This window comes from Aythya marila (assembly GCF_965140915.1).
Source record: "Aythya marila genome assembly, chromosome: 24".
NCBI classification, from domain to species: Eukaryota; Metazoa; Chordata; class Aves; order Anseriformes; family Anatidae; genus Aythya; species Aythya marila.
In genome coordinates this window covers 5919656-5937626 of record NC_139065.1, presented here as the reverse complement: position 1 = coordinate 5937626, position 17971 = coordinate 5919656, and the positions used below count along the sequence as shown (strand labels likewise).

Sequence of the window (17971 nt, the reverse complement as noted above, 5' to 3'; positions counted from 1 at the left end):
CGCCGCCCCCGCCCCCACCGCTGCCCACGGGGGTCCCGGGCAGCAGCTGGGCGAGCGGGGCCCCGGCCCCTCGTTGAATTACAAATGGGATCCGCCGAGCGCGGCCTTTGTCTGTGCCATTGTGTGGGGCCGGCAGCGGCCCCGCGCCCAGCTGCTGCTACGGAGAAAGGACAGAAAAGGGGAGAGGGGACCGGAGCCCCCCCCACGCTGCAGCGCTGCCCCAGCCCCCCAGCAACCACCCCTCGCTGTGCGTGGACCCCCAGAGGGGCACAGGCAGCCCAACAACACATCTCAGCAGCTTTGCTTTATTGGATTGAAGGAGAGGAAAGTTTCTGCCCCTGGGATGAGCCCGCAGGGCAGCGACCCAGGGGCGCATGGCCCCGCTCGGGGGGGGGGGACGGGGGGGCCGGAGCCCCGATACTGTCAGTTTTTCATCCCGGCGCTCCGTGCCGGGGCGGCCGGGCGGTGACCAGCAGCTCCCTGACGCAGACGGGGCCCCGAAGCAGAGGTGATGATGGATGGGCGCAGCCCGAGCCGGGGAAGAAGCCGAGATGATTCAGGAGGCCTCGATGGCAGCCCTGGGGCCAGCATTTAGGCGCTGTTCACGCCCATGTTCTGCATCTGCTCCTCCAGCACCCGGTCTCCTCCTGCTGACTTCTTCTTGCTGCCCTCCTGCTGCTTCTTCTGCTTCTTGGAGAGCTCCTGCTCGATGGGGGCCGGCTTCACGAATGGGATCATCTCTCGGAGGTCTGGGGGAAAAGCAAGTGGGACAGATCGCACCAGGGGCACGCGGGGTGCCCAGGGACCCAGCCATGGAGCCTGGGCATGGCAGGGCACCGACTGCTACCTGGGGGCATGAAGTCGCGCAGCCTCTCGGGTATGAGGATGCCCTCCTCCGTCTGGTAGTTCTCCAGGATGGCGCAGATGGTCCGGGTTGTGGCGCACATCGTGGCGTTGAGCATGTGCACAAACTCCACCTGCAGCAGGGTGGGGGGGAAGCAGTGAAGCAGAAGACGGGGAGAGCAGGACCACTCCCCCGCCAGCCAAGCCGCGCGCCCTCACCTTGTCCATCATCTTCTTGGTCTGCCCATAGCGGATGCGCAGGCGGCGTGCCTGGTAGTCGGTGCAGTTGGAGCAGGACACAAGCTCCCGGAAAGCCCCTGACCCCGGGAACCAAGCCTCCAGGTCCAGCTTCTTGCTGGCAGCATGATTCAAGGCGCCTGCGAGATGGGAGGGCCGCAGTTAGCACGGTCCAGCCCAAACAGACCCCCTGTTAGGATGGCAGCGGAGGCTAAGGCTTGAATTCTACAAAGCAGCTTCAGCAGCACTGTGCCAGTGCTCTGCACTTGTCCCAGGGCAGCCGTGTCCCTGCTCAGCAGAGCAGAGGCTAGAAGGAGCCACTACAGAAGCCAATTCCCCTGGGAGGAGTCACTCAGACTGTCCTTCCCTTCCAGAGGGACAGTGGGGACGCAGCAGGGACATGGTCCCAGCATGGTGGGGTGCCCATGCAGTGTGTGTCTGTCCTGGTGGGCCTGGAGTGACACAGAGCATCGCTGCAGGAAAGCTGGCGTCCCCTTCCTCTGTGCCCAGGGCCAAGGCGCCGCCTCCCTGGACCAGGCCTGGGGACTGACACCGTGGGAACGCGAGCCAGGGATGCTCTCGGACAAAGAAAGCTGAGCTGGGAAGTGGGTCAGGGCACGGTGGCACCCGAGGCGCTGGCAGAGGCGCCTGGTCTGCTCCCAGGCCATTGTGGCAAGGAGATGGAGCAAGGAAGTCCCCACCCCAAGGGCTTTCCCGGTACGCTGGCACCCCACACGGCCCCGTGGTGGGGACCCCTACCCGAGACGATGTTAACGATGTGGTAGGGGATGCCCAGGGACTGGTAGAAGTCCTCGGCTGTGGCGATCATCTCATCAAACATCTCCCACGACTTGTTGTCGTGTGGCGAGGCGTAGACAAACTGCTCGATCTGCGGAGAGAGAGCGGCCCCCCCGTCAGCTCCGGCCTGGGAGGGGGCACAAATGCCCCGCGGGGGCTCCCCGCTCCTCTCACCTTCTCGAACTGGTGGACGCGGAAGATGCCGCGGGTGTCTCGGCCGTGCGAGCCGACCTCCTGGCGGAAGCAGGTCGACAGCCCCGCGTACTTGATGGGCAAATCCTCCGGCTTCAGCCACTCGTCCCGGTGCAGGGCTGCGATGGGCTGCTCCGAGGTGGCGATGAGGTACTTCTCGTCGATGGAGCTGTCCTCCGCCTTCTCGCTGCCCTTGCCAATCACCTGGGGAGCAGGGGGAACCGTGGGGACGGGAAAGAGCACCTGTCCCCCGTCCCCAGCTGTCCCTGCACCTCTGGGGACAAAGCCCCCCAGCGCTGGCAGATGCTCAGGGCAGCCAGCACAGGCACCCGCGCTCCCCGGCAGCGAGGCTTCCCAGGAGGGGAACAGGATGGCTCCGAAGTGGGTCAAGAAAAGGGGAGCAGCTGCCATTCGCTGCTTGTTTGGCCTCCTTTATAGGCCCCAATGGCCTCCTGCCAGCTCCCGATGGCGAGGCTGGGGACGAGCTGTCACCCGTCACCCTATCGCCTTGACAACTGGCTGCGTCTGCAGGCCAGGCCTTCCTCGTCCCCACTGGGCCTTCCTCAGAAGAAGACGGACACAGGGACAGGGAGCAGCAGGGAGCCGATGCCATGGCCTCGCCAGGGCAAAGGGACAGCAGCCGGCTGCCTCCCGGCAGGGGAAGGCATGCAGCAGAGGCCGGGCTGGATGTGGGTGCCGGGTGGCGAGACGCAGAGAGCCAGCGGGCGTCGGGCTCACCTTGTACAGCTCCTCGTCGAACTGGCTGAGCTGGGCCACCTCCTGCATCACCTCCTTGCGCATGAAGAAGGGGGTGTAGACGGGAGTGTAGCCCTTGGCGCGGAGGCTCTGCAGGGCGTACTGGATCAGGGCCTGCTCCAGGAACACCAGGGGACCCTGCGGGACAAGAGGAAGCCACCACCGGTCACACGTGCCCTGCTGCACCACCCCTGCTCACCCAGCAGCGCCGCAGGGCTGGGCTCTCACCTTAAGGAAGTAGCCCCGGCTCCCCGCGACGACAGCTCCCTTCTCTCCCTCGTAACCGTCCACCATCACCACCAGGTCCACGTGGGAATACTTCTTCCTGCAGCTGCAGTCACCCCAGACCCGCTCCACCTTGTTGTCCACGTCCTGCACAAAGGCAAGGGGCAGAGACCATCACCTGTCCTCCCTGGGCTGCAGCGACACCAGTCTGCTCCTCACCACGCTGTCCTGAGCCCAGGCTGGGAGCCAGGCCCCCAGCCTCTTCCCTTCCCCTTCCCCACTCCCCAGCCCCCTCCGGGGCCAGGCTTTGCCACCTGGCAGCGACTGAACCCAGACCCCCGAGCCAGAGCTGGAACCCCAGTGCTGATCCCTGCTGGTCACTTATTATGCGGCCACTTGGCAGCCGGCCCAGCCCAATTGTGTTCCCCCAGCAAAATATTCCTGCTGGATGAATGAGGGCAGCCGAGGGAGATCCCAGCCCCCGGCTCCCAGCGAGTTTCCCATGTATTCCCCGAACAATGGCCGTGTCCCGCGCTGTCTGAGCTGCTCTTTGTGTGCTCCCGGCAGGAAACTCTGCCTTGTCATGCAGATTTCATTCACCGCCCGCGGATCTGGGGGCACCTCCCCGCAGCGCGTCCCACTTGCCGGTGGTTTCTGGCTTTGATGCACCAGCAGAGCTGGCTCTGGTCAGCCCCACAGCTCCCCACACCGCAGGGAGCCGCTCTCCGTCCGTCCCTACCTCGTCGTTGCTGATGGGCACCGAGGGGTGGAGGAGGTTCCCGATCTCCCGGAGACTCTCGAAGCGCTCTGCCTCCAGCCTGACGCGCTCAGCGTCGCACTTGAGGATGGCTTCGTCGATCAGGAGACGGACTTTCTTGATCTGGGATACCTGCAGCCCCTGTGTGCAGGCAGCGGGGTTAGATGGGGAAGGGAGGAAAACTGCAGGGGAGAGGGGGCTGGCAGCTGAGTGCAGTTAATCACAGACCCCCACCCACTGACACGGCCTCTGGAGCGAAACCATGGACTGAACACATCAAACAACAGCCAGAGAGCACAAAGGCCCAACATAAGTCAAGCTCTGAAAGGCCTTGAGCAAGCTACGGCGTCACGCAGCGCCTGACAGCAACAAGGGGGAGCAGTCAGCTCCCATGGCAGCAAAAGGCGGCCAGTGCCACACTCATTAAACATCTCAGTTAACGAAGAGGGGAGGGGAATGAGCAGGGAGGAAGGGCCTCACAGAGGACACACAATTATTGAGGCTGCTCAAATCCCCCACGGAACCAAATGACAAGCTGGTGACCAGGCCAACACACAGAGGCTGCAAGGACCTTAAGACGAACAACACCGGGCAAGAGCTGGTCACCACTGGCGTGGGACTGGGAGAAGCGGGGAGCTGCTTGCAGGGCTGCAGGCAGCCGCCCCTGCCCTGCTGCTGGGGTTTCCGTACACCTCACGCTGCCAGTTTGGGCAGGGACAGGCGAAGCCCTGGATGAAAGCACCGGGGAGCTGGGGCTGGACTCACCCCGAGGATGTCAGCCGTGAGCTCGTCCAGGTTCTGCGCGCTCTCTGGAACAGACTCGTCGGTCCCCACGGGTTCTTTTTTCTGCAGCGGGAGGAAAGAAAAAAAACACTGGGCGTAAAGACTGAAGGAACAGAGTAAAAATACTCTTTAATGATGCTAGGAACAGGCCTGCAAGGCCCCCACCTTCATCTTGTCCCCAATTGTTTTGCTGCACAGGTTCTTCAGCTTGTTCAGGTTATCAGCACGAAACCTACCTGGAGGGAGGAGCAGAGGATGCTGTCAGCAAGGCACAGAAGCAGGGCTACAACACCCCCTACACACCCCCAGTGCTGCAGCTCGCCCTGACCCCCTCCTACCGGCGCTGCCCCCCAGCAGACAGCTCCCACACCGAGGATTTGTTGGAGCCCACCGGGAGCGATGCTGCACCGGGCTGCGGCCCCACCGGGACCCCCAGGCTGGACTGGAGCTGTCGGGGTACGGGCAGACCCAGGGCCATGGGGTGACAGCCAAGAGATTTGGGTCATTCTCCTCTCCCTGCTATTGCCTGGGAAAGCCTCAAAGAGCCGGGGAGGAGCTGACGCGAGGACAAGGAGGGGACACGGGGCAGGGCCCTACGGGTGACAGCGGGGCAGGGCAGGAGGCAGGACGCAGCTGTCCCTGCTGGCAGGCAGCCCCGGCACCGACACGGTGACACCGGCATGGGGGAAGAGCCAGCCCCTGCCTCCGGGAACGTCCCTGGGCAGGAGGAGAGCTCTGGGGGGGCACCTGCCGCAGGGGACCCGGCACAGGCGGGCAGGACGAGGCTCTCGGAGCGGGGGCTGCCCGGGGGGCACCGTGCAGGATGCAGGGCCCTGGCGGCCGCCCCAAGGGCAGCGCGGCGCGGATTGCATCAGCCACGGCTCAGCCCCGCAGCGCGGCGTCGCAGGGCACGAGTGCGGGGTGACGGCCACACGCTGCGGGGTGGCAGCAGGGGTGGCAGCGGGGGTGGCAGCGGTGACAGCAGTGGGAGCAGGGGTGCTGATGGCAGTGCCAGCGGTGGTGGCAGCCGGGGGACGCGCTGGGCGTGATGCAGCAGGGCCGGGCTCAGCCGCCCCCCCGCCCCCCCGGTAAGGCCGAGCCCCCCCCTGCGGCACCGGGGCGGCGGCTGCTGCCCCCCCCTGCGCCCCCTCCGGTCCCCCCCGGACCCCTCGCAGCCGGACCCGGGGCTCGGTGCCCGCTCCCGGTCCCCACCCGGTGCTGGGGGGGGGGGGGGTGCCCGGTGCTGCCCGGGCTCGGGGCGGCTCCGCGGGGAGGGGGCACCGGGACCCCCGCACCAGGGCGCACCCGGGCACCAAGGGACCCCCCGGGAACCCCCCCGGGACCCCCGGCCCGGGGCATGGGGGGGTGGGGGGGGCACCCCCGGGGCCAGGCGTGCGGCCGGGGCCGGGCCCCGCAGAGCCGGGGGGTCCCGGAGGGGTCCCGGGGGGGTCTCGGGGGTGGAGGGGGTGGAGGGGGTGTCCCGGGGGGGTCCCGGTCGCGCCCCCCCGCCCCACGTACACCTCCGCCAGGCGCCGTCGGCCCGCACCAGCGCGTCCACCAGCGCCGGGTCCTTGAAGCGCTTCCGCTGCATCTCCCGCATGGCGCCGGGGTCTCCGCCCTTGTCGGCGCGGAACAGGTCCAGGTCCAGCACCATGGTGGCGGTGGTGGCGGCGGCGGCCTCGGGGCGGCCTCGGAGCGGCGGCGGCGGCGGCGGCGGCAGCGGCTCCCCCGGTGCGCGTGCGCGGGGCGGGGCCGCGCGGAGCCGCCGCGAGGGGGCACCGGGGGTGGGAGGGGCCCCGGGGTGGGAGGGGCCCCGGGGTGGGAGGGGCCCCGGGGGGGCGGGGCCGGGAGCGGTACCGGGGGACGCTGGGGGTGCCCGCAGCCCCCCAGGGAGCCCCAGCGCATCCCGCGGCCCCCCCGTGGGCACCCCCTGGCACCCTGCGGTGTGTCCCGTGGCACCCCAGGGTGCTCCGTGGCACCCCCAATATCCCACGGGCACCTTCCGGCACCCCACAGGACCCGCGTGGGACCCTCTGGCATCTCCCATGGCACCCCCAGGTGCCCCATGACATCCCGCAGCGCTGTGTGGCACCCCAAGGAACCCGATGGCAACACGCAATGTTCCAGGGGCACCTTCGTGCACCCCACAGGACCCTCATGGGACCCTAAAGGTGTCTCCCATGGCACCCAAAGGTGCTCCATGGCATCCCTTGGCACCCTATAGCATCCCCACAGCACCCCATGTCACCTTACGGCATCCCCACGGCACCCCAGCTTTCCCCTGCCCCGCTCCCTCCCCACCTCTGAGTGCCAGGCTGGGCCCCCCACCCTGTGTCGGGGCCCCCCCAGCCAGTCCCGCTCCCCCCGCAGCACGGAGTCACCCCACGGGACTCAGAAACGTCGCCTTTATTGCACGGCCGGGACATGCGGGGCCTCCTGGCGCCGCCTAGAAAACGTGGAGATCGCTGTAAAAAGGGGGGGCTGGAGCCGCGGGGCCGGGGGGCAGCAGCCGCCCCCCCGGGGACACCCATGGGAGGGACCCAGCAGTGGGGGGAACACTGTGCTGGGGGCTGCCAGCATGGGGGCACCCACTTTGGGGCAGAACCACCCCAATTGGTGCTTCCCGGGGGGGGGCAAGGCAAGGAGAGGGGGAGCGGGGCTGGCACAGGGTCGTGGGACGGCTGGCACGGCATGGCATGAGATGGCATGGCACGGAGCGACATGGCGTGACACGGCGTGACATGGCACAGCGCGGTATGACACAGTGTGACACGGTGTGACACGGTGTGACACGGTGTGACACGGCACAGCCAGCCCCTGCCTGCCTCCCTGCCCCACGCTGTGGCTGCAGAGCACGGGGCACACACGCAGGAGCTCGCACACACGTGTGCCATGCACACACATCCCCATGCACGCACACACCCCGCAGCCGGGCCCACGTGCACCCACACCCACGTGCAAAATCACCTGTGCATGAGCACACGCCTGCCACACACGTGTGCACCCCCACACACATGCAGGGGCTGCTCCCGCTGTTCCTGTGCCCAGGGCCGGGCTGGGTCTCCACCCCCTGCATTTGGCATTTCGTGGCTATTCCCGGGGGGGACAGGGGGGTACAAAAGCGCCCCAGGGCTCCGCGGGTCCGTAAGGCCACGGGGACGGGGGGTGGGGGCGGGCACGGCCCCCTCACAGCTCCAGGTCGGTGCCGCCGGACGACGGCTTCAGCGGGACGGAGTCGAAGCCATCCGGGGTGCGCTGCGGGGAGCAGGGACACTGAGGCACTGGGACACCCCCACGCCAGGGACACCCCCACACCAGGGACACCCCATCCCTAGGACACCCCGGGACATCCCCACCCCCATCCCCTGGGACACCCCCATCCCCTGGGATGCCCCTGGTCTTTGTGACACCCCTGTTCTTGTGGCACCCCATCCCCTGGGGCATCCCCATCTTTGTGATGCCCCCAGTCTTCATGACACCCCCGTCCCCTGGGACACCCCCATCCCCATGTGTCTCCTCCACCTGCCCCGTGGCCGTGCCCCCCGGCGGGCGCCCACCTTGGAGGTGAAGGCCTTGATCTTGCCCAGCAGCGACTTCTTGCTGGCGAAGATGAGCTCGTCCTCGGCGTCCTCGCCCTCCATGATGGCACAGCTGTCGGGTGCCGGCAGCTCGCTCTCCTTGGCCGCCGCGTTCATCACCAGCTTGGAGTATTTGTACTCCAGCCTGGGGACCCCCGGCCCCCCGTCAGCCCCGGGAGGTGAGGGGGGGACCTCACGTCCTCCTCCTCCACCCCCTGGAAGCCCCCACTCACTTCTGGTTCTTCTTCCAGAAGTAGGCAGCCAGGGCAGCCAGCAGCACGGCCACGCAAGTCCCCACTGAGACCCCCACCTTCAGCCAGAAATCGGCGCTGCGGCAGCTGCGGACCCTCGGTGGGGGCAGGCGCTGCCCCCCGCGGCACAGCCGGGGCTCCCGCCACACGTAGGTGGTCCTCTGTGTGTGTGTGGGGGGGGGACAAGGGGCTCAGCGGGGCGTCCCCGTGTCCCCACAGCCCCCCACGGCCCCGCAGTGCCCCCGTACCTGCAGGCCGCCCTGGCAGGCGCCCACGATGGCGCGGAAGTGGCCGGCGGAGCAGCGCGGGCAGCCCTCGGCCGTCGCCCACAGCAGGTGGAAGGTGCAGCCGTCACAGGTGCCCTCGGGGCATTTGCTGGGGACACGGGCATCGAGGACATGGGGGTGGCTGTCCCCAAAGCCGCCCTCCCCAGGGCAGTGCTGTGTCCCCAGCAGTGGCACCCGCCACTACAGCACGGGGGACACGGGGGTGGCTGTCCCCAAAGTGAGGATCCCGAGTGCCACCCTCCCTGTGGCACTGCGGTGTGTGGGGACAGGAGCTGGGGGGCATCGGGGGAGGGATTTAGCACTGGAACCTCCCCGGCAGTGTGGGGCTGTGAGGATGCTCCTGTGTCCCCAGCCACCCCAGTCCCCAGTGGTGGCACAGCATGGAGGGACAAGGGGGGGGCTGTCCCTGAAGCCGAGGACCTGAGGCTGCCCCCCTTCCCCTGGCACTGCGGTGTGTGAGGACAGGAGGAGCTGGGGGGCTGCGAGGATGCTCCTGCCCCCAGCCCGGTCCCCAGCTTTGGCACCCACCCGGGCACGGTGGGACACACACACAGGGTATGGGGGTGGCAGCTCCCACAGCAAAGTCCCCAAGGACACCACCCTCCCTGTGCACAAGGACCACAGTGCCTGAGGACAGGAGGAGCTTGGGGACACCTGGGGGGCAGAATCTAGGGCTGGCTCCCCCCTTCCATGCTGCCACCTGTGTCCCCAGCAGTGTCACCCACCTGGGCACAGCCAGGCTGCCGGTGCCTGGCTGCAGCGGGTCGCAGCGCAGGCGGATGGTGGTGGCCCGGCCCCCGCTGCACGACTGCGTCACCTCGCTGGACCTGTGGTGGCACCGGGGGGCAGGGGGTCAGTAAGGCCCCTGGTCCCCCTCCCACACTCCTGGGGGCTTGGCCCCCTCCCGACCCCACCTGTAGAAGAAGATGATGTCGGGCAGCTCGGGGTTGGCAGGGGGGAAGAGCTCGGGGGGCGCGGTGATGCCGTCCAGCGTGGGGCTCGTGGTGACACCTGTGATGGCAGCAGGGTGACGCTGCGTCCCTGGTGCCAGGGGTCCCAGCACCCGTGGGTGCCAAGAGCGCCTGCAGGTGCTGAGTGTGCCTGGAGGCTCGCCAGGGGCTGGGGCGAGGATCAAGGAGAAAAGGGGGCTCTATCCGCTCACCCACGACGCGGTCAGCCAGGCTGACGGGCTGCGAGGACACCACCGCCCGGTAGCCCACCACGTCAGAGGGCACCACGATGGCCTGGCACACGTGGGACGTCACCACCCGGCCCGCGCTCCCCTCGTCTGGCAGCCGCGCGTCTGTCACGTTGTCCGTGCACGAGGCCACCTTCCTGCCCTGCCAGCGGGGCGGGCGTGTGACACGTGGCAGGGACACCGCATGTGCATGTGCGGGCAGGGCTGTGTGCGTGTGTGTGTGTGCGCATGCACGTTTGGGGTGTGCATTTGCATGACCACGTGCACGTGTGAACGTGCATGCCCATGTGTATGCATGTTGCCCTGACTTTGTGCAAGTGAACACGAGCATTTGCACAAGTGTGCTCATGTCCACATGCAGGACACACTCACTGTGAGCGTGTGCTTGCATGACCGTGCGTTTGCACACACGTGTTTGCACAACCACGTGCCTGTGGCCATGTGCGTGCAGGTGTGCTTGCATGCCTGAACGTGAGCACAATTGCATGACTACGCATGTGTTTGCACAGCCGTGCACGTGGCTTTGCACGTGTTTGTACAGCTGTGCACACACACGGTGCACACAACTGCCTGCACACATCTGCACGACCCCACGCACCCACGTGGCTACACGCCCGCGTGTCCCCCACTGCCCCGTGCCCACGCCCGCACGCCTCCAGCGCCGCACTCACGCGGTTGCCGCAGAGGCTGATGTTGAAGTGGTGGAAGTACTTGAGGCCCTTGGAGGTGAAGCTGGGGCCGCTGGCGAACGCCGTGCTGGTGGCCAGCGCCGAGAAGTCGTAGTGCAGCGTGCGGCCCGGCAGTGCCAGCGAGAAGCTGCAGTTGTTGTAGCAGAGGGAGCGGACCTGGCCGGGGGGGGCACTCAGGGACCGCTGGGGGGGGCTGGGGTCACCCAGCCGGGGTCCCATCGTGCCACCAAGATGCAATGGCCAGAGGGGCTGGTGTCACCCACTTGGGGACGTCCAGGGAGGGTAACAGCCCTGCAGGGCTGGGTACTGCCAGCTACTGGAGCTACTGGGGGCAGAATGGAGAGGGGATGGTGCCCCCCCTTGGGGACCTAGGAGATGGTGCACCAGGCATCAGGGGCTGGTGCCAACCACTAGGGGCTGGTGCCACCCCCTCGGGGATGGCCAGAGGCTGGCGCCCCCCTTCGGTGCCCAGAGCATGGCCCATCTGGGATGCCTGGGGTCTTGTGTCACCCCTGGCGATGCCACCCCTGGGGACAGGTGGGGACAGTCACCTGGTTGCTGTGGGTGCCGGGGCCACAGGGCTGGCAGGTGGGGGTGCTGCCGGGAGGGTGCCCCTGCAGGTAGGTGCCGGGGGGACAGGGCTGGCAGGCACCGGTGGCGTGATCCAGGGCATGCCCGGGGGGGCAGGGGGCGCAGGCCCCCCCTGGCTCGGGGGCGCAGCGTCGGCAGAAGGAGGCCACCCCGCCCAGCACGTTGGTGATGTTGACGGAGTAGAGCTTGGCCACGTCGCTGGTGTACCGCCGGCCCTGGCACCAGGAGCAGCCGTCAGCATCACCCAAAGGGACACCGCCGGCCCCGTCCCTGTCCCCAGCTCACCGCCTCGTGGTAGGGCGTGCGCTGGAACGCCCAGGTGAAGCTCATGGTGGCGTTCTTCTCCACCACGTAGGTGTACGACTGCTTCCCCTTGGGCCCCGTCCACGTCTCCACTGGCGTGTTGGTGCGGGAATTGACACCCTGTGGGGACACAGGGGGACGTGGGACACCCCGCGGCCTGGCCCCACCACCCCACCGCCACCACTCACCACCATGAAGTAGAGCTCGCAGCTGACGCTGCACATGGTCTCAAACACAAAGGTGATCCTGGCCACCTCCTTGCTGTCCCCATCCTCCAGCGCCGGCTGCGGGGGACTGGGGACGCAGGCGACAGTGAGGACCACTGCCCGCCCCAAGGCAGTGCCACCATCCCCGTGGGGACGTGCTCACCTGAAGCCAGGCACCACCAGTGTGAGGATCATGAAGTCGTTGTCGGAGGCTCCTGCTGCCGTGTAGATGTAGTCCCCAGCCACCTCCCAGCCTGCAAGGACGAGGTGACAACTCGGCGAGGTTCCCTGCTGCCCGTGGGGACGGGGAGGGGACGGCGCCCACCAGTACCTGCCATCCCCTTGTACTCGAAGTTGATGCCGCTGAGCACGGTGGTCTCCATGTTGGGGGGCAGCACGTTCCACCACTTGTACTCCAGCCCCAGCACTGGCTCGGTGCCGGCTGGGCAGCGGACGCAGCCTGGGGACACCGGGGACAGCCCTGCAGGGGGGCAGCGCCCACAGCCCCCCCCGAGGTGTGAGGGTGCCCGGACACCCCACGGGACGGCCCCGGGGACCTCCTTACCTGAGCCGTTGGAGTAGGAGCCGTAGGGACAGGGCTCACAGGCGCTGCTGTTGCTTTTGAAGAAACCAGGGTTGCAGGGGGGGCACTTGGTTTTCACCCCCGAGGGGGGCAGCTGGGCTGCCTGCGGCAGCTCCTCGTTGCAGATTTTCGGCTCTGCCCACTTGAACATGAGCTGGGTCTGGGCAGGCAGGGGCACAGGGTGAGCTGGCACCGGGAGGGCGTGGGGACAGCACGCGGGGACCCTAGGGACCAGGGCAGGGGGGGCAGTGGGGCTGTACCTCCCCGTTGGCATCGCAAGCTGTGTGCGTGTAGAAGTAATCCTTGTCCGTGCAGGGCGGCCGCACCTTGCAGGACGCGGAGCCTTGCTCTGCCGGGCGGTGACAGCGGTGAGGTCCCCAGGGGGCACCCCGGGATGTCCTCCATGTCCCCGCGGGGACATCCCTCGGAGCATCCCCCTGCTATCCCCGAGCATCCCGGGGCTGCAGGGGCAGCGGGGACGGGGACACGCGGCTCTCACCCGCGTAGGTGGCCGGCTCGCAGGGCTGGCAGGCGGTGGCGCCTTTGCTGGAGAAGGTGTTGGCGGGGCAGAGCTGGCAGAAGGAGGAGCCGGCGGCGGCGGCGTAGGTGCCAGGTTTGCAGGGAAAGCACTCGGAGGTGTAGGCGACTCCTGGCAGCAGGAAGGTGCTCAGGGTGGGGTGGGGCACAGTGGGAGCCCCCCACCCTGTGCCCACCTACCTGTGATCCCGATGTTCCTCACCAGCACGGGCTTGGGGACCTTGGACCACACGGAGAAAGCCGTGGTCCTCCAGTAGAGCACGTTGTTGCCGCGGCTCAGCTCCACCTGGGGGGGAGCGGGGGGATCCCAGTGATCGGGGAGGGGCTGGAACCCACAGGGGGTCACGGCACCCACCCCTGTCTGCCTCCACCGACCCTCCCCTTTGTGCCCTCAGAGAGCACCTCCCTGTGCTGGGGTGACAAGGGACCTGTGAGAGGTGACAAATGACCCCAGGGGGGCTGTGGCGAGGGACCCTTCGGGGGGGCTGTGACAAGGACCCTGGGTGGGAGCCTTAGGGGGCTTCCCCAAGGGGCTGTGCCGTGGATCCCCCTGTGCCACCTCCATCCCCCATGCTCACGCTGTGGAACTCCCAGCCCTTCTCCGTGGTCCGCATCCAGCGCGACTCCTCCACCGTGGGCTGGCACTGGTCGTTCTGCACCTGCGGGGACAGGGATGGCGTCACGAGGGGGACACCCCCTGTGAACCCGGGACCCCTGCCCTGCACCCCGCACCCACAAAGAACTCGAAGACGATGCTGCTGTCGGGGTAGATGTACTCGAAGGAGACAGTGCCCGACTGCTTCAGGTTGACGGCGTACATGAGGGTGGCCGTGCACTCGTCCGTGTTGGAGGCGATGTAGTCACCCAGCGGCACCCACGTCGACCTGGGGCAGGTGACACAGAGCAGCACGGGGTGACACGGGCTCTGTCCCCGGGGCATTTCGAGGTCGGAACCTTGCCGTGGCCAGGATGCTGGGAAAAGGGCAGTGGGGACAGGTGACAGCCCTGGGAGGCCCACGGGAGCAAAACGTGACCCAGGGCACAGCACATGAAAGCACGGGGATGGAAGAGCACAAGGTGCTACTGCTGCACTGGCAGGGTGCTGAGGAGGCAAGGAGTTTAGGGCTGTGCTAAAGGGCTGGGGGAAATCCAGTGCGGGGTAGCTCCGGATGCTGGGGAGAACCCAGGGGATGTCACAGCGTGGTGACAAGGGGACGTCCCCCTGCCAGCCCGCCCCTGGTGCTGCCTCAGCCAAGTGGGCTGAGACGCGGGTGGGCTGCGGGAGGGGGATCCTGCAGCACCGGGACCGCGGGTGAATAATTAAAGGCTGCTGGAAGTAGGTTACATTTGCAAGCTGCATCGACGCTGCGGCGCGTGGCAGGCGCAGGCTGCTGGCACGGCGGGCGGCGGGGCTCGACGGCTGCTGCCGGCACTGATCAAAGGCCCGCGGTGGAAAACAAAGGCACCGCTCGTGCGGCAGCAGCGGGGAGGGCCCCAGGCACCAGCTCCCTCCGTGACGGGGGCTGCGGATGGGTCCTGCCAGGGGGCTGCAGCCAGGACAGGGTGGGACAAGGCTGCTGGGATGTCCCCTCCCTGTGGCTAGGCTGCTTCAGGGCTGCCAGGGATGGGCAAGGAGGGAGCAGGGGGGCAATTTTCCGTGCATGGACGTGTCCCGAGCATGCTGCAGCCCCCGGGTGTCGGTACCCGGGCAACAGCCGGGCAGGAAGCCCCCAGAACACGGCCGGGGCCACTCACGCCGTGCAGTTCTCCACCGTGTCGCCGAAGCTGTCGTCGACCTCCAGGTTGGTGGCGACGTTGGCGAAGCCGTGGGGCACCTCGTCCCACTCGTCGAAGCGCACGCCAGTGCCCAGCGAGTAGGTGCCCTCGGCACAGGGCTTGCACGACTGCGCCTTCATGTCGAGGAACTCACCTGCCTTGCAGGAGAAAGCTGCCCGCGTGCAGGGGGGGCATCAGCGTCACCACTGCCCCCTCCCACCGGTGCTGCTTTGGCTTCACCGCCCCCAGCTCTGCTTTCCCAGCTGGACCCCCCCCCAGCCCTGTCCTGAGCATCCTGCACAGCCCCCAGCAGGAGGGAGAGCAGCCCTGGACGGGTGACTTTGGCCATGCCACTGCCTTACAACGCAGCACGTGGCAGCTGGGAAGGGACCCCGGGACGAAACGAGGTGCGGGCCAGGCACAGCCCCCAACCCACCCTCTTCAGAGGGGCTTCTGTCTGCCCCACGGCATCCCAGGGACGGCCCCGCTGTAGCCATCCGTGTGCCGCACCGACAACTCCGTTAATGAGTGTTTATTGCTAAGGAGCAGCTGGATCCTGCCGGCGCCTTTGAAGGCACCGCGTTGCCACCAGGCTTCCGAGAAGCCGCGTTTCGGCTCGCAGCTGCTCCTCGGGAGGAAGGCTCAGCCTTGTCCCCCCCGCCCCTCCCCTTTCTGCTCCACTTTTACACCCCTGCTGATCATCCAAAGCCCCCCTACCGCTCCTGCACCCCAACCTTACAGCACTCGGTGCCCTTGACGGGGTCTGGCAGCCCGGTGCAGAGTCCCGGCGTGTGCGGCACGGCCACCCTCCACCGCGACCCCGCGCTGTCGCACGCCGTGTACTCGTAGTGGTACTCGGACTGGAAGAGAGAACGCACAGGAGAGCTGGGACCCCATGGGGCCGGATCACCCCCCCATGTGCCCACCCTGTTGCTCTGAACATTTCATTTCAGCTGCTGCAACGCCTCAAGCGCGCTGGCTCGAGCAGCTCAACCATGCCGGACTCTAGGGACCGTGCACGTGGCGGGCAAGGATGCTGGGGACAGGGGGATGCTGGGGACAGGGTTAGGCAGGACGACATCCCCCAGCCCTGACGTCTTCCCCACAGGGTGCCAAACCCCCAGAGGGCTGTGGGGACAACCAGGCCACACACCTGTCCCCCGGCTGTCCCCAGGGGACGAGCCATCCCCAGCACAGCGAAGGCACCCGGCGCTGCCAGCCCCTCTGTGGGCAGCCACGGCACCAGCACCGCTCCGGTGTGGGGACAAGGGACAGCTGGTGCCATCACCGTGCCACCTCTGCAGCACAGACCCCAAGGGCTGGGGGACCCCTGGCCCTGCTCCGGAGGCAGCCAGGCCCTGTTTGCCTTGGCGTGGCCGCGGCACGCGTTGCTCATTAAACACGCTGCCGGATGCACCGTCCTGCTCAGGAGCCGCCCAGGCTGCAGCCGGGCACTGGGAGAGTGCACAGGGACAGGGGCACGGGGAGGGGGGGGGAACAGGTTGGTAGCACCCCCTGGGTGGATGCATGGGGCTGCTGAAGCGCAGAGCAGCCGGCTGCATCCTCCCCGTTAGGAAATAAGCCGCCAGCTGCCTCCCAACCGGGACTTGCTCAAGGCCGGGAGGAGGCGACGCTGGAGGCAGGCGGCACATTCAGTCCCCGAGGCCAGGTCTGGCCGCCCGGTGCTCACCGTGCCCACGGGCAGCTGGCGGGGGCGAGGCAGCGGCACCGCAGCCCCCCCGGCCCCTCCAGAGCACGAAGCCGCAGCTCAGTGCCGGCAGCAGACGCGGGAGCGTGGCAGGTTTGTGCGAAAACAAAGCTTTGATGTTTCCTACCAGCACGAGGCAGTGATGGGGGGACGCAGAGGCGCTGGCAGCCCCCCAGACTGGGCATAGAGGAGGTGTCTGTGGTGCTGCAGGGGCCGGTTCTTGGGGACACGGCGGTCCCTATGACCACGGGCAGGACGGGGGCACCCTCACACCGCTCTGGGCAGCCCAGAGCAGAGAGCAAGCCCTGAGCATCCGATGTCACAAGTGCTCGAGGCTCTCTGGGGCTTGCACCTCGGTGTTTTCCTCTCCCCAAACTTTGCAACCCCCCCCCCCCGTCTCAGCGCATGGCTGGCAGCGTGAAGCTGTCAACAGCAGCGAGTCGCTCGCCTTCACCCGCTGTGTGCTCATTAAAGCCAACTCCATCGACCCAACTCAGCCCCGGGGCGGCTGTTCGGGGCTGAGGACCCCAGGTGCTGCCACGAGCCCTTCCTAGCGAGCGATGCCCAACCGGCAGGGACAGGCAAGGGGACAAGGGACAGGGGCGAGGGCAGAACCTCGCTGGGAGCAGCCCCCCCGGCGCCAGCACCGGCTGCAGCCCATTGTTTCCAGCTCTGGGCCATGGAACAAAAAAAAAATAAAACTGGATCACAGCAAAAAAGAATGGCCCAGATGAAAAGCAGCCGCTGGAGCGGGGGGGGGGGGGGCAGCGGGGAGCACACGGGGCAGGGAGCCCCCCCCAGCAGGTGCCCTGTGCTGCTGGGTCGAAAGGCAAAGAGCTGCCAGGCGGGGACGGAGATGTGGAGGCGGCGAAGGACGGCGCTGGTGGGGCTGGAGCTGGGGGCAGCTGAATGCCCCCCCCCAGACTGTCCCTGTGCCCGGCACCTCCCCGAGCTCACCTGTGCAGGACGCTTTGTGCCGGCCGGACCCGAGATAAGAGCCGTGCCGTGACCGCGTGCCGGCCTGGCAAAGGCGCACGGGCGAGGGGACGCGTGCCCTGCTGCCACCGACACCACGGGGCAGGGCTGGGGACCCCGCTGGTATCCCCCCGGGGGGGCAGCGATGGGGGCACCGGGCACCGGGCTGCGACGGGGCGAGCCCCAGAGCCCCCCCAGCAGCGGAGCCCCAGCCGGGCCCCGTCCCCGAGGTCCCCGCCGCTGTCACCCGTTAACCCCCGCTCCTCCCGGCTGACAGCTGACAGCGGCCCGGAGCCGCCCGGTCCCGGTCCCGCACCGGGGGCCGCTCAGCCCCGGTCCCGCGTGGGACACGGCGACAGCCCCCCACCGGGCCGGGGGCGGCGCGGAGCCCCCCGCGCCCTTCCCGTTACGGCCCCCCCAGCCCCCCCCTCCTGCCGGTACCTCCTTGCAGACGTGCAGCCGCTCCCCGGCGCGGCCCGGCGGTACGGCGGCGGCGGCCACGCACAGCGCCAGCAGCAGCCGCCGGGCCCCGGCCCCGGCCCCGGCCCCGGTCCCGGCCATGGCGCAGCGGCGGCGGCGGCAGCGCTCGGCCCCGTGCGGGCACCGGCCCCGCGGCCCCGCCCCCCGCCAACGGCCCCGCGCGCGCACCTGCCGCCACCTGCACCGCCCCCGCCCCGCCCCCGGCACCGGGCACCGGC

The 17971-nt window shown here is 68.2% G+C and overlaps 2 protein-coding genes across 2 annotated transcripts; both read right to left on the bottom strand.

Annotated features, from left to right (window-relative positions):
- Positions 1-289: 289 nt before the first annotated feature.
- On the bottom strand, positions 290-6323 carry SARS1 (seryl-tRNA synthetase 1). The gene is made up of 11 exons (XM_082778496.1): positions 6110-6323; positions 4757-4827; positions 4574-4654; positions 3791-3949; positions 3055-3198; positions 2809-2964; positions 2053-2274; positions 1840-1969; positions 1063-1220; positions 848-977; positions 290-749 (listed from the first exon to the last, which is right to left on the bottom strand). The coding sequence occupies exons 1-11, from the start codon at positions 6243-6245 to the stop codon at positions 592-594; spliced, it is 1545 nt and encodes a 514-aa protein (XP_082634622.1). The 5' UTR covers positions 6246-6323; the 3' UTR covers positions 290-591.
- A 1212-nt stretch (positions 6324-7535) lies between these two features.
- Positions 7536-17890, bottom strand: ELAPOR1 (endosome-lysosome associated apoptosis and autophagy regulator 1). The gene is made up of 22 exons (XM_082778550.1): positions 17715-17890; positions 15330-15450; positions 14570-14762; positions 13551-13698; positions 13393-13473; positions 12995-13100; positions 12777-12926; positions 12538-12626; positions 12260-12437; positions 12026-12154; positions 11858-11948; positions 11677-11782; positions 11471-11608; positions 11146-11400; positions 10577-10750; positions 9870-10047; positions 9622-9718; positions 9433-9534; positions 8669-8795; positions 8403-8581; positions 8149-8314; positions 7536-7846 (listed from the first exon to the last, which is right to left on the bottom strand). The coding sequence occupies exons 1-22, from the start codon at positions 17832-17834 to the stop codon at positions 7778-7780; spliced, it is 2997 nt and encodes a 998-aa protein (XP_082634676.1). The 5' UTR covers positions 17835-17890; the 3' UTR covers positions 7536-7777.
- Positions 17891-17971: the final 81 nt, after the last annotated feature.

Excerpts from the sequence above, each read along its gene's own strand:
- ELAPOR1 (XM_082778550.1), bottom strand. The coding sequence starts at position 17,834 with ATGGCCGGGACCGGGGCCGGGGCCGGGGCCGGGGCCCGGCGGCTGCTG. Across the intron at positions 9,535-9,621 it reads GACATCATCTTCTTCTACAG|GTCCAGCGAGGTGACGCAGT; the intron begins GTGGGGTCGGGA and ends GTGCCACCACAG. Across the intron at positions 8,582-8,668 it reads CCTGCCAGGGCGGCCTGCAG|AGGACCACCTACGTGTGGCG; the intron begins GTACGGGGGCAC and ends ACACACACACAG.
- SARS1 (XM_082778496.1), bottom strand. The coding sequence starts at position 6,245 with ATGGTGCTGGACCTGGACCTGTTCCGCGCCGACAAGGGCGGAGACCCC. Across the intron at positions 4,828-6,109 it reads CGACGGCGCCTGGCGGAGGT|GTAGGTTTCGTGCTGATAAC; the intron begins GTACGTGGGGCG and ends TCCTCCCTCCAG. Across the intron at positions 2,965-3,054 it reads GCCGGGGCTACTTCCTTAAG|GGTCCCCTGGTGTTCCTGGA; the intron begins GTGAGAGCCCAG and ends CTTGTCCCGCAG.